Source organism: Nomascus leucogenys, unplaced genomic scaffold (genome assembly GCF_006542625.1).
Source record: "Nomascus leucogenys isolate Asia unplaced genomic scaffold, Asia_NLE_v1 001247F_45733_qpd_obj, whole genome shotgun sequence".
Lineage (NCBI taxonomy): Eukaryota > Metazoa > Chordata > Mammalia > Primates > Hylobatidae > Nomascus > Nomascus leucogenys.
In genome coordinates, this window is record NW_022097001.1 from 27,098 (window position 1) to 41,457 (window position 14,360).

The 14,360-nt window shown below is 39.3% G+C and overlaps 1 protein-coding gene and 1 pseudogene across 1 annotated transcript; one reads left to right on the plus strand and one right to left on the minus strand.

Moving 5' to 3' along the window:
- Positions 1-1,777: 1,777 nt before the first annotated feature.
- On the minus strand, positions 1,778-3,610 carry LOC115834127 (beta-defensin 105A-like). Its single transcript, XM_030808888.1, has 3 exons — positions 3,541-3,610; positions 3,156-3,197; positions 1,778-1,902 (listed from the first exon to the last, which is right to left on the minus strand). The coding sequence occupies exons 1-3, from the start codon at positions 3,608-3,610 to the stop codon at positions 1,778-1,780; spliced, it is 237 nt and encodes a 78-aa protein (XP_030664748.1).
- Positions 3,611-6,132: 2,522 nt separating this feature from the next.
- On the plus strand, positions 6,133-9,558 carry LOC115834128 (annotated as a pseudogene).
- Positions 9,559-14,360: the final 4,802 nt, after the last annotated feature.

Genomic DNA, 14,360 nt, shown 5'->3' on the forward strand with positions numbered 1-14,360 from the left:
CTAGCAGCTGCATTTGCACTGTGGAGACCTGGGGAGGAGGAGCATCTGCCAGCAGATAATTACTGTAAACTGGACTCTTAAGACCAAATACCCCACTTCCCACTTCCCTGGGGTAATTCCTGTATAAATGAAGGAAACACTCTAGGCTTCTTGAAGGCTGTGTTTCAAATCTCTTTTGGAAACCAGTGGATCATATGTAAATAGAGTGAATCTAAAAATTGAACCAATCAAGCATTAAAAGGGTTCCCGCAATGGATAGTTCCATAGAAAGAATTTAATATGTACAAATAAAGTGTTGGAAAAGATGACAATGCAAAGCGGGAACAATGAGGCAACCCTACTGATAGTCACAGCTGAAATCTCCCACTGCCCTTAGGTTTGAGGAAAAACAGAAGGATTTGTGTGAGCCTGGGAGCAGCACTGGCTGGCAGAAGCTAAACTTGCAGTGGGACTGCCAAGTGAGAGCAGGAGACAGAAAAGCAGGGGCCTTGCTGAGCAGGAAGAGCCACTGCTGGAGAAGAGAGGGAGTCAGGGAGAAATACACATTGTCCTTCCTTCTTCAATCTCCCATTCTCCTAGGAGAAACATTGACCAAAACCAGCCAGAAGTCAGTAAGCCTAGAAAATGTAGTTTGCATTTAATAGTTCCCATTTTACTCAGCAAAGCAGAAAAAAACAAGGAACAGATTTGAGCACAAAGAGACAAATAATAGGCCCAAATGTTAAACAAAACATTGTTTAATCTTATACGTTAAAACTAAGTAACTAAGTTCAAGTCACTGTTCATAGGACTGGTTTAATTTTGACCTTTATTTTGTGAGGCTGGGTTTTATTTCACAAGGCGAAAGTTACACAGTCAACAATTTATGCACATTCTGTGTTGAACATTTTAAGTTAATCTCTGATCATTTTCTTTCACAGGTAAATACACCATAAGTATTAGAATCAATGAATGACAATATTTAGGCAAACCAAGAAATAATGTGAATATAAAAATAATGTATTATATTTGATAGAATTATTACTCCATTAACATAGTTAGTACATACAGATGGATACACAAAACATGACAGCAATATGCACACCAGTTACTGGATCCTAGCTATGGCTCTGAAGAACTAACAGCCTCTTGAGCCTCAATATTTTCAAATGTAAATAGGAGTAATAAAACCTACCTCATAAGGTAATCATGAGTCATATGAGAGAAGTATGGAAAATATTTCATAAATTATGAGGTACTCTACAAATACATAGTAGTGGTATCTGATTGAGCAGATACTAGGTACACACTCATGTCTTGACTTTTTTTAAAGGTCATCTCACCCAGCATGGTGGCTCATGCCTATAATCCCAGCACTTTTGGAGGCCGAGGTGAGCGGATCACCTGAGGTCAGTAGATCGAGACCAGCCTTGCCAACATGGTGAAACTTCGTCTCTAGTAAAAATACAAAAATTAGCCAGGCATGGCAGTGTGCACCTGTAGTCCCAGCTACTTGGGAGGCTGAAGCAGGAGAATCGCTTGAACCCAGGAGATGGAGGTTGCAGTGAGCCAAGATCGAGCCACTGCACTCCAGCCTAGGCAACAGAGTGAGACTCCATCTCAAAAAAAAAAAGTCATCTCTAAAAAATAAGCAATAAAACAAAACAAAGAAAGAAAGAAATGAAAATGATTCTGAGACTCACTCACTGTGTGATTTGGATAAGCCACATAACTTCTCTTGAACTTCTTTGAATATCCAGGTTTGCTTCTAAGGCCAGAAGTGTGCTGGTCCGGTTTGTCAGATACTCTGTCTGCAGCAGAGAAAGTTCAGCCTGCAATTTCCACCGGGCTTCTCATTCTCCAAGCACTCCTTCCTGCATTTTCCCCAACTGAACTTGCATGACTCAAAGACGGCAAACTCACCTGGCCAAGAAAGAGCTGCTGAGGGAGCTTTCCAGGAAATGTCTAGAAATGGGAACATGTCAAAGACCACCAAAGAATAAGGGAGAGTTCGTATGTATGATTACAAAGAATATTTTCAAGAAGCAGCCCAGATTTTTCAAAAATAGTTTCTGCTTTTTGCTGTAGGGAGTTGAGGAGAGTTAATTTTTAAGCAACAGATCATCACAATTCCTACTCTCCAAGTGTTTATAATCTTGCAGGGATCAAGAGACAGATAGACAAAGAGACATACATATTACAGAACTATAAAAATACGTACCTGATATGACTGTGAAGTTTGCTAGACAAAAAATGGGAGGGGTATATTGTGGTTTTGGAAAGATCCTTGAAGATGAAGTTAAGAAATTTAGGCTCAACTCTAGTTTGGGCCTAGTAACCGGCAGGTTAAGGTCCACATTCTCATTTGTCCAGTGGCCATTCTAGAAGCACCTGACTACATTTTTAAATCAGTTTAGGGATCAGATGGAATATTATATGCAAATATTTTCATTATAATAATACCTACCAGATCGGACTGTTTTGAGGATTACACGACAAAGTCCATGTAAAGTTTTTAACAGCATGCCTGGGACAGAGCAAACACTCAGGACTAGTAGCAACCTTAATATTTCTCACTTTGAAATTCTGTCTAAAACCTTTTCAACTTTGTCTACAATATTTCTTTTGTTTACAATGTGCTTTCTTTCTGTATAAGATGACTTCAAAGAAAAAGAAAAGATCTGGGGGCTATTTGCTATGAATAGCTTTTCTGCAATGGTGCTGAGTTTCCATTGAGGCAACCTCACTCTTTAATTTGAGCTTCCTTCAACTAACCTCATGAATTTGTGACATATATTGTTACCAGACTTAGCAGCAGAGCTTGCAAGAGATGGGCAGGCATTTTCACAGAGCAGTGCTAATTGACTGGTACAACAATAAATCTAAGAACTTGGTTTAGTGAGCACCAACAGCTAATGGGAAAAGCCACTGAGTCCAAATCTCTATGGCCAAATTACAGTCCAGTCACAAAGATATTTTTCTGTGAAATCAAAAATATCCAAATATTATACTTGGAACAAGAGAAAGAGAAGAAGATAAGTTAGTGAACTCGTTTTTCAGAAAATTCTATTTCCGCCACTATCTCTGTCCCCTCTTTGCCTCCAGACATCAGAGAGAGCTAACAGAGCCAGAGTTCCTAAAAGAGAAAATAATTATATACAAGAGATTTAACTTACCCGATGGAAATGGTTGGGAAAAATCAAGTCCTGCCTGGCACCCTAAATTGAAAACAAAATACATTTTGAAAATTAAAATCAACACAGGAATTAACACTGTATAAAACATTCCCAACTCCACGTGTGACATAGCATAACAGGAGACAGTAGATCAGACAGTTGCAATGTTTATTCTATTTCTCAAAGCCAGCATTCCAGGTAACCAGCAAAAACAAATTACAAAAAAACAAATACACTGTATGCTGTTTGCTCTTAGAAAATGTCAGCGTAGGTCTAAGAAATTCCCATGACAGGCGCCATGAGAGCTTGACCATTAAGGTGAAATAGAGAAGAATCATCAGGCTTTATAATCTGCCCAATCAAAATCCCATCCATTTTTATTTACCTGATGGCAGTTGAACCAAAATGAAGAACACAGCAAATAGAAAATAAAATGTCTTCCTGATCAGGGCCATCTTTAGGGAAGACTCTTCAGAATACAGATTGGGATTTCCTTGAGAACACCCAAATGAGAGGCTCATTTTTATTTAAAAGTAATGAGGAGATGCTCTTGATCAGTGAAGTGAATCAATAAAACACAATTATATGCTCCATTTCCCAGGATCAAGGGATGATATCATGGATAATAGCCCTTGGCATCCAGAAAGCCTTTTATTTTGGGGAGTCTAACTGGTGTAGTGGAAAGAACACCAGGCTAGAGGTTGAAAGAGCAGGTGCCATGCGAGTTTCCACCATATTAATGCAGGGGCCAGAAGCTAGTGACCCCTTTCATCTCTTCCAGCTTCTGTTTTCTGGGAGAAAATAAGAACCCACTTGCAAATTCTGCCTGCCTCTCAAGGTTTTTTAAGAATCTAGTATGATTATAATGCAAAAGTGTTTTGAACATGTGGAATGCTTGGAAGGAGGCCTGGTACCATGTAAGAACTCAATAAATGTGGACTCTCACTTTTCTAGCTTTGATTTTTATTGTCTACAAGTATCACAGGGAGAAAAGGAGGGGTAGCAATCATTTTGTCAAGTTAGCTCTGAGTCCCCTTTCCTGTAAGGTATCACTTCACACACCAAAGCCATAATTACTGCATATTTTAAATTCATTAAGGACATGAGTACTGGCCCAGATGGGGGGTTTATGTCTATTATCATAGCTTTTTGGGAGCCTAAGGCAGGTGGATTGCTTGAGCCCAGGTGTTCCGAGACCAGCCTGAACAACACAGTGAGATCTTGTCTCCACACAAAACATTTTTTAAAAATTCACTGGGCATGGTGGCATGTACCTGTAGTCACAGCCACTTGGGAGGCTGATATGGGAGGAGTGCCTGAGCCAGCAGTTTAAGGCTGCAGTGAGCCATGAGCATGCCACTGCACTCCAGCCTGGGCAACAGAGCGAGATCCTGTCTCAAAAAAACAAAAAACAAAAAAAAACAAAACACACACACACACACACATAAAAACATGGAATGAAAAGCAAGATTTATGTCACTATCTTCCCTTCAAATAAGTCCTGCTTATTCCTACCCTGTTGCCTATATTTATGCGATGTTCTCTTCTTCATTTCTGTAATGTAAAGTAGAATAATTTTAAAATACAGACTACAAAGTGTATGACTTACAAAGTATATGACCTTGGATAGGTTGCTTAATTTGATGAACCTCAGTTTCCTAACCCTTAAAATGAAGATACAATTACGGTACTTAGTCACAGATACTTGAGAGACTTGACTGAGACAAGGTATATAAAGTGCTTAGCAGAGCTCCTGGCTACTATCACTAGTACTACATGCACATTTCTCTCTATTCAGCCTTGAGCTCAAGTATTCTGTAAACCTTTCTCAAGTACATTAATTCACCATGAACCTTTTCTGACCTATGCAGGAAGGCACTCATTTTTATATTGCTGCTGTGACTTGCAAACAATTCAGATTCAGAATCCAAGCTAATGCCTGTATACGTAGGGGATAGGGCCGAGTCTCCAGGCTTTCAATTTTCAGGCATTTTGTATAGCCTGCATCAGGACCAGCCACCTGGACAATGCCCAGTGAAGTCACAGCTCCCTGCCTCAACTTGGGGTTTAATGCTCTGTAGTCACTGTGTTGAAAGTCTTAATAACTTTACCTTTGAATATATGCATTGTCAATAAGTCTGTTGAGACAGTGGAGCATGCTCTGGGACTTTGGAAGCATGGCTTATGTGCACTCCAGACCACCTTCCCCTTTTCACCTTCCTGGGAGTATTCTTAGCCACTCGTCCCTCACTTTTGGCACTCTGGGCCCCACCTGGCCTCCCCCTTATGATCCCCTTCCAGCAACCATCCACCCCACAGTGACCTGGGTGTGAATATGCAGAGGACTGGAGTTGAATGGCTAAGCCCTGAGTGTCTAGGGCAAGGCATTGTGGTTGCCAGCCCCTTGCTGTGTCAACAGTGCCATGGTACAGGTGGGCAGCATGGCAGGACCAAGCACCAAAAGCGTGCAGCATACAGCAAGATTCACATTTTTTAACAAATACATGCTTAGGTCAAGCCCTTTGCCAAGTTTACAAAGCTCAAAAAGACTGAATCTGGAATTCAGATTCCACCTCACTACGGTTCACCAGCTCTTAACAATACATTGAGATATTGTATAATTACTCTCATTTTACATATGAGTAAACCAAAGCTGTTCAGGAACACAGCCAGGATTAGAAACCAAACTGCTGGACTCCAGATTTTTTTATTTTTTCCGTGTCTGCCCTACTCTTTCCTCCCTTCATCCCCACTTTCCTTCTTGAAAACTTTCCAGAGTCAGAAAAATGATGAGCTGTAGACTGAGTGACACCCACTGAGGTTGGCTGGGCTCTGTGCAGCAGAGCATGGAAATCCTCTCATTTCTGCTAAGCCTCACTGATCGAGATGTTACTTGGTCTGGAGAAATGTATAAATGTGGGTGTTTGCTGCTTTGTCCTCATGGACGCGGTGCTGATCTCTCAAGACACTCCCAGTCATGAGGACTTTCCTCTTTCTCTTTGCTGTGCTCTTCTTTCTGACCCCAGGTAAAATGGGCATCTTTACAGGGAAGGTGATCAGAGGTGCTGTCCCAGAGAGAGGGTCCCCTTCAGTGAATGCCTGGGTGTGATCAACCCATCTACTACAAGAGGTGATATCCCCCAACGCCTCTTCTGTAATTCCTTTGCATTTTACATTGTTATCTAGGAGGGCTGTCACAGGTTTGAAAGAATAAAAGAAGGCCAGGAAAGATGCCTTTTGGCATTCAGTCTCATGCTCACTAACAAAAACAAAAATTGAGAAAAAGTTAAAAACAAGGATAGCAGTCTATGAACCTTTTAAAATGTAGTTATGGTAGAGATTGAGACAGGTAAAGAGGAGAGACAGGTAAGGATCTGAGCTTAGAGACACCTATGCATTCATGCCAGTCATGGCAACAGGTAAAGCAGCATAGCTTGGACTGCCATTCCTTGATCACATATCATCAAGCCACATAATGTGATGAGAGCTTCACATAAAATGCATCTAGTCTTCCAGTGCCAGTGCCTTTAAGGAAAACTCTGTCTTACCTCTAATTTAATGGCAGTTAGAGAAATCTTTTTGGGTTTGCTGGTCCATTTTACACATTTTATTACAGATGCAGAAATTGTGCCTCAGATGGGCTAAGTGTTTCTCAGAGTCATATAGATAACCAAAACAAAGCCAGGGTAGGAGCCCAACTGTCTTGCCACAGTAAGAGGCATTAAAGACGCCCTTCCCATATCAAAACTCTCTTCACTTTCTCCTGCTCCTGGGATCTCCAATGGCTCCAATTGTATCCTCTCCAAAATTAAGGCATGAGACCAGGCTCATGTGAGCCTCCAGAGAGCTGAAGAAAGGGATTCTCAAGCCCACAGTAAGTCCCAATTTGTGCCAGATGCCACTGATATACGATCCTAGGTATAATGCTCAATTTTTCACATCAGCTGCTCATAGCTCTGGTCTGTTTTGTGACAAGCCTGTGAGAGTAGATTCTGTGTCAGGACACAGAGGATCTAGGACCCACAGTGACCTATGCCGTATTCAGGCCACTGGTTTTGATATGCACATTTGAAACTGGCCAGAGGTATCTTTTTCAGATCACTCATTATATAATTAGTCAAAAAAAGATGTTATATACTATAAAATTATCTGTTAGATAATACTATAAAATTATCTGTTAGATAATACTGTAATTATAAATTATAATTAGTTACTATAATTATTATATAATTATAGATACTTATCTATACTTACATAACACTTGTTATATAATTATTAGATAATCTAATAATTATCTATTAGATATACTAGAATATAATACTATACTATAATAGTATTTAGAGAAAATCTTTTTGGTTTTAGTATAGTATTATAGTATAGCATAATATATACTATAATTATTTACTAGTATTACAGTATGGTATTATACTAGTATTATATACTATATAGTATTGTACTAGTATATATTATATATATATATATTTTTTTTTTTGAAATAGAATCTCGCTCTGTTCCTTGGGCTGGAGTGCAGTGGCACAATCTCAGCTCACTGCAACTTCTGCCTCCTGGGTTCACGTGATTTTCCTGCCTCAGCCTCCTGAGTAGCTGGGATTACAGGCATCTGCCACCATGCCTGGCTAATTTTTTGTATTTTAGTAGAGACGGGGTTTCACCATGTTGGTCATGCTGGTCTCCAACTCCTAACCTCATGATCCACCCTCCTCAGCCTCCCAAAGTGCTGGGATTACAGGTGTGAGCCACTGCACTTGGCCAGATATAGTATTATTTACTAGTATATAGTATAGTATGTATACTATTATAATACTCTAGTATATAGTATAGTATATATAGTACTATAATACACTAGTGTATAGTATAGTATATAATACTAGTATAATACTATAGTACATATACTATATTATTACTAGTGTATTATACTAGTATATACACTAGTATATAGTATAGTGTATATACTAGTATAATACACTAGTATATAGTATAGTGTACATACTAGTATAATACACTGGTATATAGTATAGTATACTAGTATAATACACTAGTATATAGTATATATACTACTATAATACACTAGAATATAGTATAGTATATATACTAGTATAATACTATAGTATACACTATTATTCTAGAATATACTATAATACTAGTAATTTAATAGTATATACTAAGCTATACTATAATACTATATTAAACCAAAAAGATTTTATCTCAATACCACACTATAGCCTATAGTATAGTATTATATTAGTATCTGCCTTACAGTAGGGCAGAGAGAACATAGACCCCTGCCACTGACAGCCAGCGTTCATCAAGCTTTGAAATAGTGGAGTATTTTCACTTATGAACTGATGTGCTGATCCTGGATAAGGATTAGTGCATATGCTGGCACTAATCCATCTGGCTGTAAGTTTTACACAGATGTGAATAAGTCACTTTTATATGTTGACATTAAATGTATATACATTATAGTTTAGACATTAAATGCAATCTCTGTACATCTGATGCCTTCATTATGTATACACAAATAGGGCAACTCTAAAATGTTGATCCTGATAAGACGTACTGTCTGTCCTTAACTTCAAGCAGGCTGCTCTTGGGACTGCTACTGATAAAGTCCTAAGGTGGGAACTGGAATTCTGTGCAAACTGAACTGAGAAATCTTAGAAAAACATTCCCAACATGCTGCACCCTCCTTCTCTAAAGCACAAGTTTTCCACAGTCAATGTTTTGGTGGAATATGGAGGAGAAATCAGGCTGAGCCTTCCAAGCAAGTTTCTATCTACCACAGTAAACTCATTTTCTTTTCATATCTTTATCCCTTCCTTCACTCTGGTGTGGAGCTATCTCCTCAGTCTCAGCTCTTGCTCTACTCTCACCAAGTAGCAGCCTCTGAGAGTGCACCAGGAAAATTTAGCAACCTCTGGGAGTGTTTATGGAACAAGTTGATAATTATCCCCAATAGATTTCAATCAAAGAACCATAGCTTACGTTCCCAAAGCTCCTACAGAGCTTGGTCTCAAATGCTGGAAGACAAATGTATTCTTTCTGGTATTTCACCCTGTGTGACTACAAGACTGGAATATCAGATAAAAATCAGGTCCCCTACCATCTCTTCTACCGGTAGGATATGGCACTATGACAGCTTGTGAAAAAATTTTCACCAACTAGTCATACAACTGTATCTGGCAAACATATATGCCTGAAAAGGGAATTAATCCAAATGGCTCCTTCCCTCGTGTAGCCAAGAATGCATTTTTTTGATGAGAAATGTGACAAACTTAAAGGGACATGCAAGAACAATTGTCGGAAAAATGAAGAACTTATTGCTCTCTGCCAGAAGTCTCTGAAATGCTGTCAGACCATCCAGCCATGTGGAACATTATAGATTAATGCAGAAGATTTGGGTTTCCAGAGAAGCATACATAACCTGTCTTGCCTCTGCTGTAGGCAGACACTTTAATAAAAATAAATGACTGTCTTTGCTCAGTTTGTCAAGTGTTTCCTTTAGAAAGGAGAACAGCACTGCCTGACCTTAATGCTCCCTCCATCCTGGTTTATTTTTCTATCATTCTGGAGTAAATAAATTGTCCCAAAGCCATCTGATATTTTTCTTAAAAGAGGACTAGAAGAGACTAGAAATCGACAAATCTCTAGCTTCTACTCAGTCAGTTGGTGCTTACTAGCCTATTGAATGAAAGAAGTAAACAAAAGAAAAGAAAGAAAAGAGAGAGAGGGAAGTAGAAAGAAGATGAATAGGTAGAGAAATGAGCACACTTTTTTTAATACAAAACAAAATTTTATTCTTTTTTTTCTTTTTCTTTTTATTATACTTTAAGTTCTAGGGTACATGTGCACAAGTGCAGGTTTGTTACATATGTATACATGTGCCATGTTGGTGTGCTGCACCCGTTAACTCGTCATTTACATTAGGTATATCTCCTAATGCTATCCCTCCCCCTCCCCCTACCCCACAACAGGCCCCAGTGTGTGATGTTCCCCTTCCTGTGTCCAAGTGTTCTCATTGTTCAATTCCTACCTATGAGTGAGAACATGCGGTGTTTGGTTTTTTGTCCTTGAAACTGGAAACCATCATTCTCAGCAAACTATCGCAAGAGTACACTTTTAAAAAATTTTTACCATCATGCCATATGCCCACATAAATGAGCATACATTTACATGAAATAGCTACATGAACGACAAATTGATGGATAGGCAGTCCATTTATCAAGGACTTTTATGTGTCACACACACACACCACACACACACCTGTCCTAAATTAATCATCATGACTCCATGTCTTTCATTGGGGCTAGTTAACTATTTCCTATAGACTTGTTCTCTACACATAAGTCTGAGAAAAATTTGCTGACAGGCAAGGGGGTCGTAAATACCTCTATGACTCTCAGTAACTCCAGTGATTTAGACCCTCTTCCCCAAATCACTGCCTACAATTTCCCTAGAAACTAGCTGACAATTTACCTTCTGCTTCTAAGCCTCAAAATTACTGTTATGGTGGGAATGTGTTCTTCCAAAATTAATGCTGAAGCCTAATCCCCACGCTGGTGATTAACAGGTGAGGCCTTTGAGGAGGTGATTAAGCCTCAAGGGCCCTGCCCTCGTGAATGGAATTAGCACCCTTATAAAAGAGGTTGAAAGAAGCTGCCATGCTCCTTCCACCATGGGAGGACACAGCGTTTGTCTCTTCTGCCAGGTGAAGGCTGAGCAACAAGGTGCTATCTTGAAAGCACAAACTGGGTCCTCAGGATATAATAAATCTTCTGAGGTCTTCCAGCCCCTAAAACTGTAAGTAATAAATTTCTGTTGTTTATAACTCACCCAGTATAAGATATTTTATTATAGCAGCATGAATGGACTGAGACAATTACTTAGTTTTAAGTAAGAATTTCCTGTCATGTTTCTAGTGCTTAAGAGTTAGTTTTGGTTTCCTGCTGACTCAGAAATCTTGCCTTACCTCCACTTTAATTTTCGAAGTCGATAGATTTAATTCTACTAGAATCAATAACCCTTTCATGAAAAGGATGTTTTAGTTACACTTTCTAATTTGAGATAATTGTAGATTCCTATATAGTTCCAAAAATAATAATAATAATGCAGAGAGATACCCAGATCTTTACTCTATTTTCCTGAAAAGTAACATCTTTGTAAAACCATAGTGCAATATCACAACCAGGTTATTGACACTGATGCATAACATTTCCATTATCAGGAGGACTTTTCATGTTATGCTTTCAGAGCCACTCCCTCTTCCCTCACACCTCCACCTCCGTCTTAACCCCTGTATAAGTGATTTATTCTCCATTTCTACAGTTTTGTCCTTTTAGGAAGGCCATATAAATGGAATGTATAAATCCTTATTAGACTGGCTTTTTTCAGTCAGCATAACTTTCTGGGGATTCATCCAGGTTGTTGCATGTATCAGTAGCTCTTTCCTTCTTATTGCTGGGCAGTATTCCAGGATATGGATGAACCACAGTTTGTTTAATCACTCCCTCATCGTAGGCCATCTTTCTCTCTCTCTCTCTCTCTCTCTCTCCCCCTCCCTCCCTCTTTTCCCCCACTTCATGCCTCCTCTTCTCCTCTCTACCTCTCCTTCTCTTTCTCTTTTGCATAGGGATATCTAATTGTTCAAGCACCATTTGTTGAGAAGACTATTCTTCCTCCATTACATTACTTTTCCTTCATTGATAGAGAGGAGTTGCTTTGGTCTTTTCTGAGCTATCCATTCTGTTCTGTTGCTTGTTTGGTCTATTTATTTATTGCTTCACCACTCCCACACTGCCTTCATCATTGCAGTTTTTTAGTGAGTCTTGATACAAGGTAATGTAAGTTCACTGTATTAACCCATTTTCACACTACTATAAAGAAATATCTGAGATGGGGCAATTTATGAAGAAAAAGAGGTTTAATGGACTTACAGTTCCACACAGTTGGGGAGGTCTCACGATCATGGCAGAAGGCAAAGGAGGAGCAAGGTATGTCTTACGTGGTGACAGGTAAGACAGTGTGTGCAGGGGAACTGACCTTTAATAAAACCATCAGATCTTGTGAGACTTACTCATTATCATGAGAACAGCACAGAAGAAAAAAAAAACCCCATGATTCATTTACTTCCCACCAGGTCCCTCCCATGACTCGTGGGGATTATGGGAGCAAGAATTCAAGATGAGATTTGGATGGGGGCACAAACCATATCATCCACCGACCTTGTTCTTTCCAGTATTGTATTGACGATCCTAGGTCTTTTGAATCAGTTTGGAAATATCAACAACATATCTTGCTAAAAGTTTTGATTGGGATTATATTTAATCTATAGATCAAGTTGTAAATAATTGATATCTTCATGTTAAATTCTCTATTATAATGAACACAGAATATTTCTCTTGTTAAAATAATTAAATGAGAGGTCATTAGACTGCAGGAGCCTCAGTGCACTCGGTTTCTACATAAGCAAAACTAAAACCCAACTCAGTTTGAATGGTAAAAGAAAACTTTAACCAATCAGAAAACCACCAACTAACTTCTTTTTTTTTTTTTTTTTTGAGACAGAGTCTCACTTTGTCACCCAGGCTGGAGTGCAGTGGCGCAGTCCGGCTCACTGCAAGCTCGCCTCCCGGGTTCACGCCATTCTCCTGCCTCAGCCTCTCCGAGTAGCTGGGACTACAGGCGCCCGCCACCACGCCCGGCTAATTTTTTTGTATTTTTTAGTAGAGACGGGGTTTCACCGTGGTCTCAATCTCCTGACCTCGTGATCCACATTTTTTAGTAGAGACGGGGTTTCACCGTGGTCTCGATCTCCTGACCTCGTGATCTGCCCGCCTCGGCCTCCCAAAGTGCTGGGATTACAAGCGTGAGCCACCACGCCCGGCCTAACTTCTAACAAGGGACTGGGATGATTCAAATAAGGCTCTACTCCACTTTAACCAATTAAATGTTTAATTTGCCTTTCTTCCATTTTCACCCTATAAAAGCCTTTTCCTCATGCCTCTTTGCCTGTGCCCCAAAATACTTGTGATTTGGAGCCTGCCTGATTCTTAAGTTGATATCTGCTCAAAAGAAAACTTTAAGATTTTTGTGTGCCGAAGTTTATTTTTTTAATAGTTCTATTGTCAGCAGAGGGACCCGAAGAAGCCCTGATGATGGTTCCTGGGACAATGAGTAACCAGATGTAGTTACCAGCTGAGCCCGTTATATTCATCGATTTCTCTCTGTGTCTGGATCCAACAGAAACTGGACTGGGTCCAACAGAAGGTCTTAAGAAGGTAGGGTTTGGGGAAGACAAAGAATCATCAGTTCATCCTTATCCAAGTAGTCTGGACCTGTCCATCTGGGACTTTAGCTACGTTTGTGTATAAAAATTATAGACCCAGAATCTGTGTTTTTCTAAATAAGTGTGTAAACTTTACCAATGACAACTTAGAATTACAGTGGTCACAGTGAAGACATTTTAACCTAAACAGTTATTCATCTATAAGCTACATTGAAAGAGAAGTGATCTTAAATGCCTCAGAAAAAAATGAGATATGTTTTTAATTGGCAAGCAGAGGCTTCTAAAAGACTAAGCAAATCAAAACTTGCCTTTCTTAAAGACTCTTTACAAAAGGCAAATTAAAAGCTTAAGCACTTAATCAGTGATGATAAAAAATTGTACATTGACTCACTCAACTCTGAATGCTCCTTCTTTTCCTCCTCTCTCTCTTCTTCCTCTGCCTAATTACTCTGATTCCACCAACCTCTTCACTCAGTTGCCTTTCTACTCTGAAAATGAGAAGAAAGTTAGGAAAATGCCTTTTAAAGTTAGTTCCTCTGATCAACTGTGTCTGCCTTCTTTAATTACCTTTATGTCTTGCTCAAAATCCAAACTGACAGAAATAGTGAAAGACTTCCCTAACCCAAAGGAAAACCCCCAGGAATTTGCTGAGGAATTTAGAATCTTCGTTTAAACATATAATCCATGACTTCCTGATCTTTGTCAATTTATCTACATGATACTGGGACCTGGTCAACCTGCAAATGGAGACCATGGCTGAATGGGACTAACCTGAGGATGATATTAAGGATCTTATGTCTCAAACAGCTGCAAGAGATGAACAAAAAAGAGGCAGGGGAAAAGAAAGCATTCTATAATCTTATAAGTAAATCTCATCTTTACCTGAGCCTGTGTCCCTG

Excerpts from the sequence above, each read along its gene's own strand:
- LOC115834127 (XM_030808888.1), bottom strand. The coding sequence starts at position 3,610 with ATGGCCCTGATCAGGAAGACATTTTATTTTCTATTTGCTGTGTTCTTC. Across the intron at positions 3,198-3,540 it reads TTTGGTTCAACTGCCATCAG|GGTGCCAGGCAGGACTTGAT; the intron begins GTAAATAAAAAT and ends TTTTCAATTTAG. Across the intron at positions 1,903-3,155 it reads TTCCCAACCATTTCCATCGG|GTGAGTTTGCCGTCTTTGAG; the intron begins GTAAGTTAAATC and ends TTTCTTGGCCAG.